This window comes from Hevea brasiliensis, chromosome 16 (assembly GCF_030052815.1).
Source record: "Hevea brasiliensis isolate MT/VB/25A 57/8 chromosome 16, ASM3005281v1, whole genome shotgun sequence".
Lineage (NCBI taxonomy): Eukaryota > Viridiplantae > Streptophyta > Magnoliopsida > Malpighiales > Euphorbiaceae > Hevea > Hevea brasiliensis.
This window is the reverse complement of record NC_079508.1, coordinates 1,709,837-1,732,063: the sequence shown is the minus strand read 5'-3', so window position 1 is coordinate 1,732,063 and position 22,227 is coordinate 1,709,837. Positions and strand designations below refer to the sequence as shown.

Genomic DNA, 22,227 nt, shown 5'->3' with positions numbered 1-22,227 from the left:
TTTCAAATAAAGGAATTTTAAATGGTAAATTTAAATTCAGTCATCCAAACGCAACCCAAATCAAATTAAGCCATAAGAATTTACAATAATAGGTGATGCTCTTGCTACGTAGGTTGATCATATACAAATCACATGTGCATAGATGTTCATATATTTATAAAACAAAGCCATCTAGTCTGTAAACTGATTTGACTGAGAGGTGCTGATACGCTTTAGACGCTTCTGCCTGTATCTCCAAGCAACTTGAATGCGAGTTGCCGCAAGCCCTCTCCAGTAGGGAGATTCATACCTATCAGATTGAAAATTAAAAAAAAAAAGTTAAAAAAAAAAAATTGTCTAGTGAAAAGGATTGCATTTAAAAATGAGATGTGGAATCTAAATTACAACACAACAAAATATAAACACTTCTACATAAAACTTGCAGCTCTAACATCACACTTTCAATAAAAGCTGAAGCCACTATTTTGCAATAACCCCATTATGAAATTGCATCATGTATACAGTACCGATAAGATCGACATTTGTTATTGGCTAGAAAATTCACTAGAAATCATCTCAAATCTTCTACTCACACCTAATACATGAAAAGCTGGCATTCCCGGTAACCAAATTTAAATGATAAAAAATCTAGAGGGTTATTGAGTCCATTAGGTTTATCTTTTCTGTATCAAAGAATGATTAAGAATCCATGTAGAAGAGAACAAAATGGCAAATTTATTAGCCTCAAGTTTTGATTTAGTGGGATGATGGTTAAGGGATTCCATATGGTGTTTTTTTTTTTTTTTTAAATCACAAAAAATATCTTTTCGTGAAATTACAATTTAATTCAGTTGTTTCAATTTAAAATAATTTGAGCAAATTGATTGCAATTTTATCCAATTGAACAAAATTCTCTCCTTTCCCCCCTCCCCCCCCCACAAGCAAGAAATATATATATATAATTTTACGGACAAAAATTGGTCAAAACTGGAATTCTAATTTTGTTCAATTAGACAAAATTGCAACAAATATGATGAAATTGTCCAAAATTGAAACTGTTGGACTAATTGCAAATTTGTGAAAAGGTTTTGACTTTTTTATTGTCAGGCATAATTTCTTAAAGCAAGGGTATTCAGTAATCTGCTTCCTTTAGCAAGGATGGGCTGAAGGTTGTGTTATTGGGATGACAAATAACATCTAAGAAATTCTAGAAGTTACCAATGGAAATGGCAAAATGCTTAATCACCAAGTATTGACTTGCATTCTTTTAGAACGTAACAAAGTCAAACTGCAGCATTCATTAAAATTACAGTTTTTAGTTGTAAAATATGAGAATAGGGGTAGAAACAACCTTATGGCTCCTTGAACAAGCAGATTTCGCAAGCTTCTCGCAAAGATATTCGTTACTTCTTCAAGGTCTGCAGCACGAAGTGAAAATGCTTCCACATTTGTCAAGCATCTAACTGTCCTGCTGCTATGCAATCGCTGTCCTGGAATCTTGAATTTCTTTCCATCTGTAAACATAACAAATTTTTGCAAACTCATTTTATTTTGGTTCATCACTACTATTTCTTGGGCATAGAAGGGAACATAGCAATCCCACAACCCCTAAAACTCACTGATCCCTCTCATTCCAATGGAACATGATTCCAGTATCTTCCAAGTTTAAATCTATAGCACCATCAAGTCTAAATTCTGAAATTCAAAAAATTGAAGCATTCGCTTGGAAGCGACGATACTGCAATAACCAAAATTTTGTCATTGAGTTTATCTCTATGCTTGTTATGGTGTATTATACATACTGATCATCACATGCAACTAACTGAATTTCAAATTCTCGTAATAGCATTTAGTTTACAAATTAAAAAAGGGCTAATTTAAGTTACAAGTACATCCATACCTTTGCTAACTGAAGAATGCTCTAGACACCAAGTGAGAAGTTCCTCACCACAGACATTCCCTTCAGACAACGGAATTACAGTTCCATCTTCTCCAATACTTTCCAGTTTTCCACGCACGATAAAAACCATCTTCTCAACCAGACCACCATGATACAAAATTTCACTTCCCTTGATGTATATCTTTTGTTTTAGTCTCTCACAAATGGCATCCAAGACATGGTCATCCATCAATGCAAAAATCCAAACCTGTAAAATCAAATGCATTTTTTGAAGTTTCAGAAGATGCATAACATGAAAATCACCAACCCTAAGGATTTGAATTTAATATAATTTTCTACAGACCAAACAAGCATGTAATATGCATCACAAATTTTTTCAATTACAATGCTTGGGTATTCCAATATCTCACTTTCTTAACAAATTTGAAGAGGTGCCGCCTTATATCCCTCTGGAGGTCTTCAGGCAAATTCTCCAAGAGCATTCCTTCATTTACTCCTCTGGTTGCAGCCCAATTATAACGTTCAGCTTCTAGTACTTTCCTACATGAAGCAATACTAGGAGGTTTTACATCATGATAAACATTTTAACAAAAGTTTCTACACCAACAACAGCGAAATCTTCTAGATTTAAATAGTCATAATATTGTCCTTTTCAGTAAGTAAAAAAAATTAAATATTTCCAATATTAGGTTGAATCGAAAGTTATTTCCCAAGAAGCAGCGTGTGAGCCCAAAAAAAAGGAAAAAACAATGACAACTAGTTCACCACTTAATATAGAGACAATCTGGTTGTCAACCACTTCTGTAAGTATCTATAGGATCATTTTGCAGATAATGTTAATTTCCAATGCAACCTTGGTTTAAAAAACATAAACTACTTAGATTATGTTCCACATTATGGACACTCCATTATGAAAGAAGAGTACAGCATGGATTCTGTGGAACTCTAGAACTACTAGTTTACTACTCTAAAAAGGAACCAAGCAGCTTTAGAGAATTGGTCTTTAAATTAAAATCAAACCAACATATAGACGACTTCACCATTTCGTTCCTTGTTTTGTTTGATTTTGATTGCAATTTCAAACATGGGCATGATAATATCTTGGAACATGGTACGGGGACCGAAACACAATACTCTCCTCAGTTATATATTGGGTACTTTTGGGGTAGGTTTAATTAGTTGGCTCTTTCGGGACGTAATACATTTAAATAATATCTTGGGTTCATTGAGGGACAATTGATAATCTTTTTTATTACTTACAATTTCCTACTTTGTATATTTTTTTATTTAATTTTAAAAATTTTAGATGTTCAATGGCTAATAGGTTAGTTTAATGATTAAAATAGACAAAATAAAATTTAATAGTAAATTACATTCTTAAAAAAATTAATGATTAAAGCGATTAATTTAAAAAAATACCATAGAAATTAAAAAATTTTAACATGCCACGGTGATAAAAGAACAATATTTAATAAGTATATATCTTTATTAACATTATAAATATTAAAGTGGCACTGTAAATAACTACAACTGTAGTTGGTTTTTTATGTGCCAGCTATAGTTGTTTTTTTTTTTGGGTAAAACATGCTAGCTGTAGTTTAAAGGTTTAATAACTAGGTCAGTCATTTATAGACTTCTCTCTTTACGTTTTTTTTTTCTTGATTTTTACGTCGTCTTCAGTTGTTCGTGCTCTTCTTTTGGGCTTCTACTGCTCTCTAGATCCTGCATCTTTAACTATAATTTTTTATGATTAGCCACTTCTTCATCTTCTTCTTGGCTCCTTCTTTTTCTTCTTCTTAAATCCTCACCATCTTTGCATGTAATTTTTTAGGATTTATGGTTCACTCATTTTGGCGACTCGGATCACGTGCCCAGCAAATTGGGACACCATGTTCCTCGAATTGGAATGCACAAATCAAATCGCAGAACTCAGGGGGTTGCAGTGAATCTGGTAACTATGTTTGTCAATGTATTGAGAGAAGAAGTAGCTGGAGTGATATTTTTTAGTAACAATTTCCCTCAGAATTTTTATATAAATTACAATTCTGTTGAGGAGAATTTGTTTTCCTAACTTTATCACAATCCACTATTTTCTTCGTAAGAACTTGTTTGGGATTGTTGTAACATTTCAAGTAAATGTTTCATTATAATAAGAAAATGATGTCTCTTTTCATATGGCCGTGCGAAAAACGTGGAGACTAAAATGGCATACCTTCTAAGTTCTTGTGGCAAGCGTCGATGGCTCATCCATTGCTCAACATCACGTCGTCTTAGTGACATTTCTAGCCTCCTGGAAAGAAGAAAAAATAAGAACTCACAAAACAAATAGCTGCTTTGTAAACCCAAAGGAGAACTAATAATAGATGACACTAAATGAATAACAAATTCAACACAGTTAGTTTGTAAGTAGAAGATATAGTTGGATGTTAATTTGTGAAATTTTGTTCTCAAGATGATATTATGGCATCTGCATATCACCTACCACATGTTATCTCCAAATTTGAAATTTAAACAAGCATAATAACTAATGACAGTTGAAATACCCTCACAGATCATCTAAATGAATTACATCAAGCACCAAATTAGTGCAGCCTACTGTTTACATACTTTCAACAAATGAACTAACATAATGTGATATGAAAAGAAAGTCCAACACACAGAATAAGACTCTTAACTATATTAAAAATGACGACTATCATTTCAAAGATCGATTTGTCATTGTATCTGATTAATCAACCTAATGAAACCTTTTTCCTTTGATAGAACAAAATATACACTTAATGCAAATTTGTTCAGTGGTGTAGTTTCAACCCATTTCCCCCGTCATTCTAAGTTAGGTTTAAGTAAAAATATTTGACATCAAGAGCAGAAACCCTTATTTACTTGTCAAGGCCTTGCTAAGATAAGAAAAATTCAATCAAATGGTCTTACATTGGAGTTTGATCTACTTAAACTTCAATCTTTATGTGCCTTAGTAATGACATTGTTTTTGGTGTCCCAAACAAGAAGTATATACAATTTGCTCATAGTAACAGATGAGGTGACTATAAAAGTAATTTGATGATGCAAGACAATTATAGGATAATAAAGATGATGATATCTTACACCTACCTTTAGCATATCTAAAGCAGTATTGGAAGAAGATTAATTTTAGGATTAATTTCCAAGGATTTAACCCAAAATAGTTTAGAGTGGAGAAAGATAATCCATATAGCCGACCCCAAATTTTTAAGATAAAGGCTTAGTTGAGTTGAGTTGAGTTGAGTTGTATCGTCGTTGTACAATTAGAAACTGTCATTATTATGAAATCAAATATCATAAGGGTTAATTACTTTCTATATATCATTGGATACATATCAATAGCTGTGATTGTGAACTATGTTCTTAGTTCTTACTTACGTGGTCAATGTTAAGATTTAAGAATAAGAAAAGAAAAAGAAAGAGAGGAAAGAATGGAAAGGAAAGAAATGGGAGAGAAGGAAATAACTCAAATGACTGCATCTTTATTCTTCTCATTCATACTATAAAATATAAGGTTATACATATATACAAATCGCCTATAATTACTCTACTTAATTAGGAATAAAACTTCCACCTATTCATGAATCTAAATCCTATATTAAATAAGATTATAAATCCTGCCTAAATAGGAATACATAAAATCTACTAATAAGGAATATAACTAAACATAAATATTCACTTTCCATACACTCCTCCTTAAAATAGAGCATGGAATCTCATAAATTCCAACACTCCCCTTTGATGAGAGTCTTCATAGAAGACTGCAACAGGTCTAGCAATCCCTTAGGTTCAAACACAAAATAACAGTATTGTACCAAATTCAAAAACACCTAAACACCCTTAGGTTCAAACACAAAATAACAGTATTGTACCAAATTCAAAAACACCTAAACAAAGGCTTGAACACCAAAAGCAAACCCTCTCCAAAGGCAATGCCAACAAGGAAACAAAGTCTCGAACACCAAAAAACAAAGCGTCTCCAAAGACAATGTCAGCAAGGAAACAAAGGCTCAAAAAAAAAAAAAAAAAATTTGCCTCTCTAAAGGCAATGTTGGCAAGCAATACCAAAATAGTAGGTGGATCTTTACCTAAAGAGCCCATATGGCTGCAACAATAGTTGCCCAAATTTCAACAAACCTTCAAGGCAGTACCAAGTGCTAGCCTTTGAGTTTATATATATATATAAACACTGAAAAGAACTATTAGGATCTTTAGGACTACGAAGGGCTGTGTTTAAAACAGGAAGGAAAGAAATTTATTTATTGAGGAAGAAGAAACTAATTTATGCAGATAGCTCTGGTACCATATTAAGATTTAAGAATAAGAAAAGAAAAAGAAAGAAAGCAAAGAATGGAAAGGAAAGAAAGGGGAGAGAAGGAAATAACTCAAAAGACTACATCTTTTTTCTTCTCATTCATACTATAAAATAGAAGGTTACAATATATATATATATATATACACACACACACACACACACACACACACACACACAATATCCTACAATTACTCTACTTAATTAGGAATAAAACTCCTACCTATTTAGGAATCTAAATCCTACATTAAATAGGAATATAAATCCTACCTAAATAGGAATACACAAAATCTACTAATTAAGAATTTATTAATTAGGAATATAACTAAACATAAATATTGACTTTCCATAACAGTCAATGTTGAGAAATTAGAGAAAATAAGTAAAAAGAACACCAAGATTTTCAACAAATTTTACAAGAGAAAGAGAATATTGACATATCAAACAACGCCTACAAGTAAAAGAAAAAGAACTTGAAGCATGAAAGAATTTTTTATTTCAAGAGTGATAAAAATGAAAGCACAACTTGATGAGTTATCATAAGTTGACTTGAAAGCAAAGCTAGTAAGCTATCAATAGCGAGAACTTAAAGAACTTGAAGATGTAAAGCCAAAAAAGCAACTTGACGTTAAACATGAACAAGAAGAAGAATTCAAAGAGCACTTGAGTCTGACACCGAAGAATCCAAAGATTTGATTGTTAAGCATTCACATGTTGAAGAACTAGTTCTACAAAAACATGTTGGAGAATCTATTCTAGAGCAAGAAGCTAGTGAAGCCAATCAAGCCTTGGAGACTTCAATGGAGACTACAATAGAAATTAAAGATTTATCTAATTTTGTTCTTCCTAGTGAATTGAAGTGTTTCAATTGCCATTGTGATTGATTTTATCTATCCAAATGTTTCTAAGGATGCAAATGGAAGCATGGGATTATTCAGGTCAACCTTCTGCCATCATCCAAGAAGATTGAGTTGCTTCATCCAAGAGGATTAAACTTAGGAATAATAGTTATTGTAAAACTAGGTAATTAAGAGTTTTACATTTTAGGAATTATTAGTAGTATTTTTGTTATTTAGAAATTCTATTATTATTAGGTTTATTATTATGTTTCTAGTTTGGTTTTATCTAGAATTCCTAATTAGTGTTTGATTAGAGTTATTCAAGTCCAATTTTAATATGATTGTTAGTCTATAAATACCTATGCAATTTGGGTATTTTCTTAGCTTTGAATATCATGATTATTATTAAGATTTAAATAAAACAACTGAGAATTTGTTTCTCTAGAGCATATGTTTCTCAAGCTTCTTTCTTTTAGAATTAGTTTCTCTTGATTTATTTTTCCTGGTTCTACATCAATATCATAAGTACAAAGTTCAAAATAAATGCTCAAGGAATTTTTTAAATTTCAATCATGAGATCAAATGTAATTCACCATTGATTATCGAATTCATTGAAGCTGTAGAAACAACAAACTCATTTAAGGGTATGACCGTATGAGGGACAACAAAGTTAATAGGACAATCAAACATTATCATCACATCATATGAAATTTTAATATATAAATATGAAGTTTAAACATCATACATTAACAAAGTTATGTCAGACAAAATTAGAATGCATAAAGCATCTAGCCAACTTTTACATAGACAAATAATACAAATATTTAAAAAAAAAAAATCTTCAAATCTTTTCATTCTTTAAAGTTCAGCTCATCAAGTACAAATCATATATTATATATTATTGTCCATGATAAAATTATTTTACCAATTTCCATTATTGCTCTAAAGTAACTTTGAGAGTATATTTTGAAGTTGTCAACTATTTTTGTCCACTAATGACCACCGATTACATCTTGTAAAAGTAAACAGTCAAATGAATTTAAATTGCGATCGCAGCCACGATTGCTGTCATGGTCGCAGGTAACGGAAACAAGACTGTAATGGTTTTAACGTAATGATAATGGCTTATCACTACCCAAATTTTTTCGGAAAATTTGCAAAGTTCATGAAATAAATAGATATTTAAAAATATAAGTAAAATTAAGATATACAACTAAATAATAAACATAAATACATCAAATAAAAATATTAAATCCATCATTTTTAGACATCATTAGTATTAATCAATTTAAAACTAAAATCACCATGTGTAGATAGTAAAGGACTAACATTATACTTAACAAACATTAAAGAAGTCTAAAAGTTACTTTGTTGTTATTTTCTAATTACTTATGTATTTTACTAAATATAATTTTAAAAATAGTTCAAAATTAGAAAAAAAAGATAACATATAGATTAGGCAAACTAATGCTTCATGCTATAAATTTAATAAAAAACCTAGCATCAAACGCAATTTTGTTCGATAAATAAGTAAAAAAACCAAAACAATAATTAAATAACTCATCTTTTGCAAGATATGGATGTGTACAACTAGAATGAGAGTTTATGATCTTAGCTCACTAGTTGATGACCTTAACTCAAGAGATAAGAAGTGAAAGATTTGTAAAGGGATAGACAATTTTTTAGATGGAAAGTTGAGAGAGAGTGAGACATGGTAGCTTAAAACTCCCCAAACCAAAAACAAAGCATGAGGAAGAGCTACTACCCTCATTTGGACCCAAAAAAAAAAAAAAAAAAAAGTGAAGTAACAAACCTTTACCGTTGCGTAAAGTTATTGTTACGTAAAGGCTGCTACGGTTGTTATAGGTGCATTTTTTCTATTGCCTTTAAATAAAAGGTGTAACAGTAAGGAGAAGTTAAAAAAACTTTAAATAACGACTATTACATAACTTAACGATCGTAATTTAAAACCATTCTCAATTAATCAATTCTTCATGGGTCTTCTACACTTTCATAATGACAATCAAATGATTTAAATATACTTTTAATAGAGATGCTTATAACCAATCGAATTAGTTTCCCCATTAAGTTAATAGGTACAACACATTATAAATTAACTTCGAAGAGCCAATTATAAGTGAAAGTTATTCTTTCAAGTTCTATCACAAATATACATGCAAAGAAATTTTAAGAGGGTACCCCCCAATCCTCAGTCGATCCATCCCCTCCTTCTCCCATCATCTAGGTTTCAAATTGAGAAAACAGTCATGGTTATAGTGTCATGGTATTGACTTCTTGTACCATGAATTAAAAAAAATAATAATAATAGCAAGACGACTTTACAAGAATTTATTGAAAAATGCAAATTCTACTTTTAATGTTAATATAAAAGGCTAATAAACCGACCCAACTAGAGTTTGCCCATTTGAGCTTAGAACTGGACAAAGCCCATTTGAGCTCGAAACCAGACAGAGTTTGCCCATCCGAGCTCAAAACCCGACACTTAAAGAACCAAGCTTTGAGGAAATCTTTAAGAGCGTTCCGACCTGTTTTGAGAGATCGAACAAATCAAATAGATCGGTACTTTTTGAGATTGGACAAATCAAAGAGATCGGTACTCTTTGAGTTTGTACAAAATGAAGATCATATCACAGATCACACCTAATTCCCTACATAATCTGAGGATCATTATCATTATAACTTAAATAGGGAATTGACAAAGATCTGGCCAAGATTTCATCCCAATCACTATATAAACAAGGTAAAGCTTCAGAAATAGATATGCAAACAAAAATACTCATTTCCGTTATACTAAATACTCAATTCATAATCTGATTACTGACTTAAGCATCGAAGTGGTTGCCAACCACTACTGGCTCTCTCTCTTGTTCTTTGATTTTCAGAAGACCCTCAATCCGGTCAAGTCCAATATCCAGAAAAAACCACCGATTGTTTTTTCCTCTACCTTTCTGATTAAAAGTTTATTCATGATTTTTTCTGAAATTTTTTTATTTCGTTCATAACAATTTCATGGTTGATGAGGTTCAACCTTCGGAAAAACACCTTCAGAAGAAGCAGTGACTGATGAGCTTATAGTTCAGTCTCTGGAACCTCTTGACGAGATTGGTATAGCTATTACACGCCATTGACAGAATCCAGAGCTCAGGTATTAATGTAAATACAAAAAAAAGGCCAAGAAATCAAATGGCCACAGAAAATGAAATCAGAAACTGCAAATTAGAGAGACAAAAAGAAGTACTGCCGTTTTCACGACGATCACGGACATACCACAAATGAATGTTGACAGTTGAAAGATGAAATCGAAAGACTCATTCAATAAGGAAACCTCAAAAGGTTTGCTAGAATAGAAGGGAGACAAGATAAATAAAAAAAAAAAAAAGGAGCTAAGAAAAACATGACAAAGAAGAGCCCATTGGAGTCATCAATGTTATAGCAGGAGGACCACGAGGGCATAAAAGTAATGGTAAAAAGGTAGCTGAGGCTCTCAGCTCAGAAAATGTATTTTCTATCGACACAGAATCCATTTCCAAGGATCCGATCACTTTCGAACCAAAAGACTGAAAATATTAAAAGACCTCATTCTGACATTCTAGGATTAATATTTTGTTGAATGGGTACATAGTACAAAGAGTTATCATCGATACAGGCAGCTCAGTCAACCTGATCACACTGGAAGTTTACGAGAAGTTAGGATTGAAGAAAGCAAATCTCACCAAAGTAATGTTCCCCTTGGTCGGACTAGAAGACAAGACCCTGCCAGCAGCTGAAACCATGAATTTAACAGTAATCTTAGGCGACAAAGTCCATAAGCGTACAATATATGCGGAGTTCGCAGTAGTGGACATCCCACTTTCCTACGATGCCATTTTGGGCTGACAAATTTTAAACGGTAATAATATCTTGATTAACATGAATTGTTTGTGTTTGAAACTTTCAGCCTCAGGTGGAATAGCCGTGATAAGAGGGAGCCATAAATCAGCCCAGGAATGCTATAACCGATCTACCAAAGCAGCAGGCAAGGTCATACTACCAATCAATCTTCTAGAAAAACCAGAAAGCCGCTTCTCTCCAGAGCCGGTAGATCAGATAGATGAGGCCATGCTCCATATGAGAAAGAAGATTAGGATTGGCACCGCGCTGCACGGTCCGAATAGGGACGAGCTCATCAAAACGCTTGCCGAGAAATCGTCCACCTTTTCTTGGAGTTCGGAATAAATGCCAAGAGTAGTTCTAACAGTCATAGTTCACAATCTCAATGTTGATTCGAACACCAAGCCAATACAACAAAAGAAAAGGGAAATTGCGGCAGATAAATAGCAAATCGTTACAAAAGAGGTCCAATAGCTATTAAAAGCAGGTCTCATAAGGGAGGTCAAATACCCAATATGGCTAACAAAGGTTGTCTTAGTCAAAAAGTCGAACAACAAATAGAGGATGGGCGTCGACTTTACTGACCTCAACAGAGCATGCTCAAAAGACCATTATCCTCTACCAACAATTGATAAGCTAATTGACTCCATAGCAGGACATTCTGTATGGTCCCTAGTAGATGCCATCTCTGGGTACGATCAGATAAAGATAAATCCAAAAGACGAGAAAAAGACAGCATTCATCACGAACATGGGCGCCTTTTGTTATAAGGTAATGCCTTTTGGTCTTAAAAATACAAGTGCAACTTACCAAAGATTGGTCAGCAAAATGTTTGAAAAGCTAATTGGCAAGACAGTAGAGGTATAGTGGACGACATAATCATAAAGAGTAAAAATCTGAAAGATCACTCAAAAGACATTGCAGAGGCATTCAACATATTTGATAAAGTCGGAATGAAGCCGAACCCAAAAAATGCACGTTCGGAGTCAAAGCAGAAAATTTCTTGGAATTTTTAATCTCAAAAAAAGGAATAGAGACCAACCCTGAAAAAATCAAAGCCATTATGGAGATGAAGCCACCGAGAAGTATCAAAAAAATTCAAAGATTGAATTGAAGAATAACCAGTCTTAGGCGTTTTATATCGTGCTCAGCAACGAAATGTCTACCATTCTACAAAGCACTCAAAGCAAGAAAGAGCTTCAAATGGGGAGAAGACTGTCAGGTAGCATTCAATGAACTCAAAAATTTTTTAACAAATCCTCCTCTATTGGACTCACCTAGATAAGGCAAGATCCTGTATCTTTATCTTGCAGTGAAAAAGGAGACAGAGAGCTCGCTTCTAGTGAGAGAGGAAGACGGACAGTAAAGACCAATTTACTATACAAGTTAAGTCATAAAAGGAGCCGAACTCAATTATCCGATCCTGGAGAAATTAGCCTTTGCCGTGCTCTTAGCAGCCACAAAGCTAAGACCGTACTTCGGTCCCACACCATCGAAGTACGCACTAACTAACGCTTAAGAAAGATGTTGCAGAGGCCAGTCACGTCAGGTCACCCATCCACTTGGTCAGTAACATTAAGAGCCTATGACATGAGGTATGTTCCTCGAACAGCCCAAAAGGCACAGGTCTTTGCTGCTTTCGTTGCCGAACTCACACCAAAGCCGAAAGCGAAAACAGAGCAGAAGGCAACATGAAGCGTTTGGGTCGATGGAGCAGTAGGCACCAGCGGATCCGGAATTGGGATTGTTTTGGAAGGCCCCCAAGGCATAAAACTAAATTATGCAGCATGGCTAAACTTTCACGCTGCAAACAACGTAGTTGAGTGCAAGGCTCTATTGATTGCCCTACGCATCATCAAGGAGGTAAGAACCCCTAATATTACTATATATTCTGACTCTCAGTTGATAGTGAATCAGTGTTAGGGTAACTTCTAAGTGCGGGATCCACACCTGGGAAAGTACAAAGCCAGAATATAATAGTTAGTAGCCCAGATCCAAGCTAACTTTGGAGATGTCACAATCGTGCAAGTCCCTAAAGGAGAAAACTGTGACGCTGATGCCCTAGCCAAAATGGCAACAGCAGGGGAGCAACACCTATCTCAGCCGATCCACCTTGAGAAAATAAGTCAACCAACAATTAACCAGGAAGAGATCCTCCCAATCGACATCGGTTCAACGACGTCCCCAATCTTCAATTATCTCAAGTATGAGACATTGCCCGATGAGCCTTTGGAGGCAAAGAAGACAATACAAAAGTCATCAGGTTATAGTGTTCTCAACAATCAACTCTACAAGAAGTCTTTCACATAGGCATGGTTAAAATGCATCTCACCTGAAGGAGCAACAGTCCTAATCGATATTCACAAAAGACTGTGTGGAAGCCACGAAGGAGCTGACAATCACCAAAAAAACATTCCAACAAGGGTACTTCTGGCCTACAGTAGTATACGATGCCAAAAATCTAGTTCAGCAATGCAGAAAATGCCAGGAGCACGGTTTCATCCCCCGAACCCCCACAGAGAAGTTGACAGTGATCGAAAGCCCTTGGCTGTTCTACCAATGGAGAATAGATGTACTCGGACCATTCCCAAAAGCTGCTGGATCCAGACAGTACGTCATCATTGCCATAGACCACTTCACCAAATGGCCCAAAGCAGAAGCAACACAACTCATCATAGCCAACAAAGCCATATCTTTTGTCAAGAAAAACATCTTTTGCCGTAACGATTATCTCCAAAGTCATCATCACAAACAATAGAACTGAGTTCGAAGGATATAAATTCAGAGGATTTTTAGCAGAATGGGGAATCGACCTCAGATTTACTTCAACATACCATCCATAGTCCAACGGCATGACAGAAGTCACCAACCGAACTATCCTAAGTGGACTACAGAAAAAACTAGATAAAGCAAAAGGACGATGATCGAAAGAGTACCCATTTGTACTATGGCATTTCGGACTACTCCCAAATCAGCAACCAATGAAACTCCTTTCTCCTTGGCATACAGCTCAGAGGCAGCAATCTCCGTAAGGATTAGCATCTTAAGCTCCTGAACAAGAATCCAGAAGCAGCAATGAACAATGAAGACCTCAGATTTAATCTTGATCTAGCAAAGACAATAAGAGAGTAAGAGACCAAGCTTTCATCAGAATGGCGAAATATCATCAGAGAATGACAAGCATGTGTAATCAGAAGATAAAACACTGATCCTTTACTATTGGCAATCTAGTTATGAAAAGACTGGATATTTCAGGAGGCACAACAGGAGCAGGAAAGCTAGATAGCAACCGGGAATGACCATATGTAATTTCGAAAGTTATTTGCCCAGGAGCTTATAAGATCGCTTACCCGGGTGGGAGTGAACTCCCACAGGCATGGACTATTTGCAACTTGAAAAAATATTATCAATAAATGAGAAGTTCAAATTCAGTTTTCAACACGAATCCACCAATCTCGGAAGAGACATCCGATCTACACACATTATCATTAATCTCTAAAAAGAATGGAAGTGTAAAGACCTCATATAAGGCACACAAACCTCATACGAGGTACAAAGACCTCATTTGAAGTGCAAAGAGCTCATCCGAGGTACAAATCCTACCAAAGGCACAGTTCTTGCCAAAATACCACTCAACAATACCAAGCTCTAGACAACAAAAATTACTTGCCCAACTCAAGGTTCGGGCTTCTAAAGATTTTTTTCGACTAAGTACAAAAAGGAATGATCTTCTGGATAAAAAATAATAGGTTAGTATAAACAATCTCAAATCAATGAAGAAAATATTGGAACAAAAGTCATATTTCATTAAAAAAAGAAAGTATAGTCATTCGGCAGGTGGATCCTCACCCACCTGTACATTGTCATTTAGACTCAAAGAGCCCCTAGTTTCCTCATCCTCACCCTCACTCTCGCTCTCAGCTTCAGCAATAGGGACGAGCTTTTCAAGCCAGGCGAAGTCTGCATTCGAATAGCATTTTAGTAGCTCGATAAGATCACTATGACCTTGCACACAGGCGCTAGCCTCCTTCTTAATTATCTCGTTCTCTTTCGCCTTGAGTTTTTCTGAAAATTTACACAGATCATCAGCCCGGCTCACCTTGGCATCTTCCAGCTCCTTCTGCAACCGAGTTACATGCTCCTCAGAAGATCGCACTTGCTCTTCCAAGTCATGCACCCTGGCAACTGCTACGTTCAAACTATTTTTATAGGCTACAGCTTCGCTGACCGCCTTAGACATCTCCCTCCTAATGAAGTTCACCTTCTCTTTCACCGTGTGTTGAGTGGCAACTGCTTCCAAGATCAAGCTCATAAATTGATTTAGGAGATAATCAATACTCTCCAGTCCCATCCGCGCTCGATCTTTAAGAAGGCATAGGGTCGTGGCAATAACCCTAGCCAAATCAATGTTGCCATTCACAGACCAATTTCTCTCCAGAGACCAGGAAAGCACTTGAGCCCCTTTAGAGATCGGTTGCCCAGATGAACCACCCCCTAAAGTGGTAGAGATCAGAGATTGGCTCAAAGGCCTATTCCGAATTGGAGGGGACCCGAGATCAGTAGGTTCATTCTGAGCACGAGCTGGCGAGCTCATCTCTTCAGCTTGGACCATTTTCTGCGGCAGCTGTTCACTTGCCTTCGCCGCAACGGCCTCTTTCTTCACAAGGACTCATTTGGCAAGCACTCTCAACCTCGGTCCCAGCCATATATGCACATAAAAAGCAGTTAGTGAGTTCATACTGAGTTGAGAGGACAAGAATTCGGATTTTACCTTTTCCAGATCCAAGGTCGGCAAGTTATAAGGAAATGCTCTCCCCAGCCATCACATTGGCCAATCATCATGTCGGCCAATCATCACGTCAGCTTAGCACTCACAACATCGGCATTTAAATACCGACAAGTGTTGGCCTAGCTTTTCAATTCCAAAACCACTGCTACCTCTTCCTGATTTAGGACGATCTCTCCCTGAGGTCTCTCGGCCAGGTAGTTCCAGCTTCTCAAAACACCCTCAAAGCCACGCGGATTCTTGCTCCGAAGTACAAAGAATTTGTCTTTTCAATTTTTTAAAAAAAATGGGAGTTCGGTGAAGAGCCAACAGTTTGGCTTCACTTGAAAAAACTAGTACTCTTATTTTTTCACCTTCTGAGGCGGTGCAGATCAGCAAAGGTTTTTGCAATAGGAGTCAAATTTTTAGCTTGACACAGGCCTTGAAAGGCTACTAAAGTTCACCACAAATTCAAATGAAGCTGAGTCATGCAAATAAGGTGATAATTCAGCACATCGTCATAAAACTGCTCCATGGGAAATCGCGGACTGGCCTTCAACTGTTCTTCATACACCACAATCTGATCTCCTTCTTCAAAGCTATGATCGGCATGAAAGTCCCCATGACACTTGATTAGTTGGAACAAATCCCCCGAGAGGTTGGAACTCTTCACTTATTCAGGCAAGATTGGAGGATAACAGAACTGACAGAACCTTATCCACCAGAAGCGACTCTTTCCTTGGCTTTTAAGCTTTCTTTTTGCTAGGACCGTTAAAGTTATGTGGATTTGGCTCAATTTGCACTTCACCTACATCATCCCGCCCACTAATTCCCACATCCTCATTGGAACTTCACGAAAATTGAACAAACGGAGTACTCTCTGTCCTTTGACTATCGATATCACTCATCTTTGAAAAAGAAAAAAGAGCAACAGAAAAGAAGAAGGCAGAAAAAAGAGAGCACAACTTTTCACTAGAAGAAATCACTTCGCTTGAATGACATCAAGAAATGCAAAAATCGCCTGCTGGAGGAAATTCGAGAAAATTCAGGGAAGCAAATAAAGCAAAAATGACACAAAGGATACACCTATATATATAGTTGGAGCATTAATGATGAAAAATTCAAAACTAAACCAAAACCGTCGCCTCGAATGCCAAAAATAGCCATTTATTTCTTGCAACTTAGAGAAAAGCCATCAATGCTCATTAAGTTTCAAAAAGCCATAACCCTCCGAACCTAAAGATTCAAACTTAGCGGGCAGACAATGATATAAAAGGCTAATAAACTGACCCGACTAGTGCTTGCCAATCCGAGTTTAGCACTGGACAAAGCCCATCTGAGCTCGGAACCGGACAGAGGTCACCCATCCGAGCTCAAAACTCGACACCTAAAGAATCGAGCTTTGAGGAGATCTCTGAGAGCATTCTGACTTGTTTTGAGAGATCGGACAAATCAAAGAGATCGGACAAATGAAAGAGATCGGTACTCTTTAAGTTTAGACTAAACGAAGATCACGCCACTGATCACGCCTAATTCCCAGCATAATCTAAAAATGATTACCGGTACAACTTAAATAGGAAATTGACGAAGATTTGGCCAAGATTTCATTCCAATCACTATATAAACAAGGTAAAGCTTCAGAAACAGATATATAAACAAAAATACTCACTTCCATTATACTGAATACTCGATTCATAATTCGATTACTGACTTGAGCGTCAGAGTGGTTGCCAACCACTACTGGCTCTCTCTCTTGCTCTTTGATTTTTAGGAGACCCTCAATCCGATCAAGTTCAATATCTAGAAAATCCACGGCAACATCAAATACCTATAATAACTTAATTAAGGCCAATTGGATAAAAAAATACCAAACATTTAAGTCAAATCACGATTATATCTAAAACTTCTAATTTTGTGAAAAATATTTAAACCTTTAAGATTTTTCACAATTGTATCTGAAGGGATAAAATTGAATTTGAAAATTTAAGGATGAATTACAATATAGCATTTGAAGTTTTATTTGATTAACAAATAAAAATTTTGGATATAATCTTGATTTAACATAAACTTTTGACATTTATAGTCCATTGATTAAACTTTATATTTTAAAAGAAAATATATTTTATATTTATTTTTAAATGAAATTTTATACTAAAAATATTTTTATTAATTGAAATTAAAGTAATTATCTTTTTGAATCAAGCCAAACAAACCAATATATCCAAATATAAAATGTAAAAAATAAATTCATACCTTTTCACATAACAATTTTGAAAATAATATATAATTGAAAAAGGTGTATCCCACATGAATTGTAACATTCATCAAATAAAAGGTATACTTTATATATAGTTTATTCTAATTAATGTGTATATTTTATTTAATGAATACTACAATTAACGATAAATCAGGTTTAAACATAGATTTTTTCACTGATTTTTTTTTCACTAATTTTTTTTCCTTTTCTTTCTTTTTCCTTGTGAAGAGAATATTAGAATTGTAGATCCATACTTATTATTGCATTTTTCCCCCTTGAATTAGAATTCAAACTCATTGATGAGTTTTTTAAAGAATTAATGAGTAATAACTGGAAAAAAAAAAAAAAAAAACATGTAGACCGGATTTATCATGTAAATTAAAATATATGATATATAATATTAAGACATATAAATTTCACACAATTTATATGAATTATTCACATTGTAAATCTTGTGAAAATAAAAAAACAAAATACAAAAAAATAAAAATATGAGTTCTTTACAAATTTGGGTTTGCAAGAATGTCATGATCAAGTAAGGACAACAGGGGAAGATAGTTTTGACTTGAAAATAGGTATGAAAAAAGCAAGGCAGCTGAGGGGGAAAAATACTTTCTTTGGCACTTTGACACAGAGCTGGAGAGGCAAGAATGTAGCTGCTATCAACAGAAAGGCTACAATATTGGCCTTTTCTAAAGTAATGGCCATGTGCCCATGGAAACAGACTGAAATGGTGGGAAACTGCTATTTGCACCATTTCAAATGTGAATTTGTTAAACCCACTTGCAATAATGAAGTGAAATGTAACAGAAGCTAAAATATCATTAGATAAAGTCCATTTTTTAAAACCATGATGCGATTACCCTATTGATGATTTTGAACAAATCATAGATGAGATTGTGAAGATAAATTAAGCATATGACCTTTCATGTAGGACCATGACTATTTTAAAAAAGAATTTAATTTGCATTATTCATTAAGATCTTCTTACTGAATATGTCAAACCTAACTTACAAACATTTTTCTCATGACTAATTGTTAAAGGTTGGTGTCAAGGTTGAAGTAGCATTTTGGTTAAAAACATTATCATTATGATAAGAACCTACAAACTTTCTCCTTGTAGAAAGAACCTTGCACCATACATACATTCACAAAGGCCATCCAGGCATTCTAATAATGTATTATCATATAGACAGGAAACACAAGAATTTTCACCAATAGAAAACCAGAAGAAAAGAAAAAGCAAGCAACATAATAGAATAAAATCAAGTGGCTTTTTGCATGACATTTAAGCAGACAGCTTTTAATAAAAATTAGTACCTCCGAACAAGAGCCTGGAGAAAGTTCTGTATATTTCCTATGAGAAAAGCAAAGAGCAAAAGGCCAAGTCCAACTATGGCCATTGTGAAGAGAACTTCCCAAACAAAATAACTGGGTGTCAGGTTTCCAGCAAGAGTACTGATTTGCTTCAAAAAATAAATAAACACACATGATATCAATAGAAAATAATAGTTAGCTTTAGGATTTTACAACATTGACTCAATTATCACAATAGTTATCATCAACACGTGTATGTTTAGTAGGTGGTAATCTTGTAACTGAGTAAACAAAAAAGCACAATGGAGGCACAACAAGTCCTAACCAATTTCTATATAATATGGATTCAAATAATATAAATGTTGGAGCGTCCTCTACTAACGACGCACTACACCGGAGCCCGGGTGTAGTGAGAAATATGCAAGGGTGTAGGGCATTCACTGAAAGCGAGACGCCATGCCGGCGCCCGGGTGTGGTGTTAAGTGAGCAAGGGTTCCCACATCATGAACGGGTGTGGATAAAGAAGTTAGTTCATAGGACAAATAGTAGAACAGATAGTGGAACAGAACACAAGATAGACATAGAAAACAATAGAAGATATCATAGAAGGAGATCAATTAGGAAGGAACAGGATAGGAGGAGGATCAGGGTTGGTACTTGGAATGTTAGATCACTTATAGGAAAATTAATGGAGATTGTGGATACCTTAGAAAGGAGAAGGGTGAATATTGCTTGCATTCAGGAGACTAAATGGGTAGGAGAGAAAAGTAAGGAAGTGGGTAATTCAGGGTACAAACTGTGATTTACCGGAAAGGAGATAAACAAGAATGGAGTTGGCATAATCATAGACAGGACATTGAAAGGCGCAGTAATAGCTGTGAAAAGAGTAGGAGATAGAATTATATTAGTAAAGCTAGTACTAGAAGGAGAAACAATAAATATAGTTAGTGCTTATGCCCCACAAATAGGACTAGACAGTGAGAGTAAACAAAAGTTTTGGGAAGATATGGATGATTTAATGCAAAGCATACCGAATGAAGAGAATGTTTTCATTGGTGGAGATTTGAATGGACATGTAGGAAGTGATAGACAAAGTTATGAGAATGTTCATGGAGGTTTTGGTTTTGGCAGTCGAAATGAGAAGGGAAAAAACATCCTGGATTTTGCTATGGCATACGACCTAATACTAGCAAATATCTACTTTATAAAAAGAGAGTCACATCTAGTGACTTTCAAAAGTGGGCAACATAGAAGCCAAATTGACTTCCTCTTAACCAGGAAGACAAATAGAGCTCTATGCAAGGATTTCAAGATGATTCCAGGAGAGGGTTTAACAAGTCAACATCGGTTGGTGGTCTTGAATGTCAAGTTTATGAACAATTCAAGTAAGGTCAGAAGAAATAGTGTAGCTCGAATAAAGTGGTGGGAGTTTAAAGGAGTAAAGCAAGTGAAGTTCAAAAATGAGCTTCTCGAGTCCGAAGTATGGAAGCTGGGTATGGAGGCCAATGATATGTGGATACAGATGGCATCAAAGATTAGAGAAGTAGCTAGAAAAGTACTTGGAGAGTCTAAAGGACATGGACCACCCTCAAAAGAGAAATGGTGGTGGAATAAGGAAGTACAAAAGGCAGTGAAGAGAAAAAGGGAATAGTATAAGAAATTACCTAAATGTGATAATAATGAGGCATATGAACAGTACAAGATAGCAAAGAAAGAGGCAAAAAAGACAGTTAGTCAAGCAAGAGCACAGACCTTTGAAAAGTTATATGAGAAACTTGGAACTAAAAAAGGGGAGAAAGATATTTATAGATTAACAAGGAAGAGAGAAAGGAAATGTCAAGATCTTAATCAAGTTAGATGCATTAAGGATAAAGAAGAAAAAGTGTTGGTGAAAGATGAGGACATTAAAGAAAGATGGAGAAATTATTTTAATGATCTCTTTAATAATAGTCAAAATGGTAATAGCGTGAATATAGACTATAGAACAATAAAAAAGAATTTGAATTATACTAGAATGATTAGATCTTTAAAAGTAAAGGAAGCACTTAAGAGAATGAAAGTGGGTAAAGCCTGTGGACCCGATGAAATACCAATTGAAGTTTGAAAGTGTTTGCGAGATATGGGAGTGACATTGTTAACTAAATTATTTAATAAGATTCTAAACTCAAAGAAAATGCCTGATGAATGGAGGAGAAGTATTTTAGTACCTATTTTTAAAAATAAGGGAGACATACAGAGTTTCTCAAACTATAGGGGAATTAAACTCATGAGTCATACTATGAAGTTGTAGGAGAGAGTTGTGGAGCATCGACTACGTCATGATACTTCTATCTCTCCCAATCAATTTGGTTTCATGCCCGGTCGTTCAACTATGAAAGCGATCTTTCTCATTAGAAGCTTGATGGAGAAATATAGAGATGTGAAGAAAGATCTACACATGGTTTTTATTGATTTGGAGAAGGCTTATGATAGTGTTCCAAGAGATGTCTTATGGAATGTGTTAGAACAAAAGAGGGTATCTATTAGGTATATACAAGTGTTGAAAGATATGTATGAAGGAGCAACTACTATTGTGAGTACAGTGGGAGGGGACACGAGATTTTTCTATCTCAATTGGATTACACCAAGGATCAGCCATAAGCCCTTACCTTTTTACATTAGTTTTAAATGAATTGACGAAACATATACAAGAGAGTATTCCTTGGTGTATGATGTTTGCGGATGATATTGTTCTGATAGATGAGACATGAGAAGGAGTCGATAGAAAGCTAGAGCTTTGGAGAAGTATTCTAGAGTCAAAGGGTTTTAAGTTAAGTAGAACGAAGACAGAATACATGCATCGCAAGTTCAGTGAAGGCCACACTGGTGATAGGGAAGGAGTTAGTTTGAATGGAGTGGTATTGTCCCAAAGTAATCACTTTAAATATCTAGGCTCAGTCCTTCAAG

General features: G+C 35.1%; 1 protein-coding gene across 2 annotated transcripts in view; it reads right to left on the bottom strand.

The window, feature by feature from the left end:
- The window catches only part of LOC110666948 (probable cyclic nucleotide-gated ion channel 20, chloroplastic), a 56,362-nt gene continuing 34,135 nt past the window's right edge, over positions 1-22,227 (bottom strand). For both annotated transcript variants that reach the window (XM_021827729.2, XM_021827661.2), the window contains 6 exons: positions 19,285-19,430; positions 4,092-4,169; positions 2,290-2,419; positions 1,880-2,126; positions 1,331-1,493; positions 1-289 (listed from right to left, as the gene is read on the bottom strand). In XM_021827729.2, the coding sequence (XP_021683421.2) occupies positions 172-289; positions 1,331-1,493; positions 1,880-2,126; positions 2,290-2,419; positions 4,092-4,169; positions 19,285-19,430 (882 nt within the window). In that variant the 3' untranslated portion in view covers positions 1-171. The remainder of the gene's footprint in view (positions 290-1,330; positions 1,494-1,879; positions 2,127-2,289; positions 2,420-4,091; positions 4,170-19,284; positions 19,431-22,227) is intronic.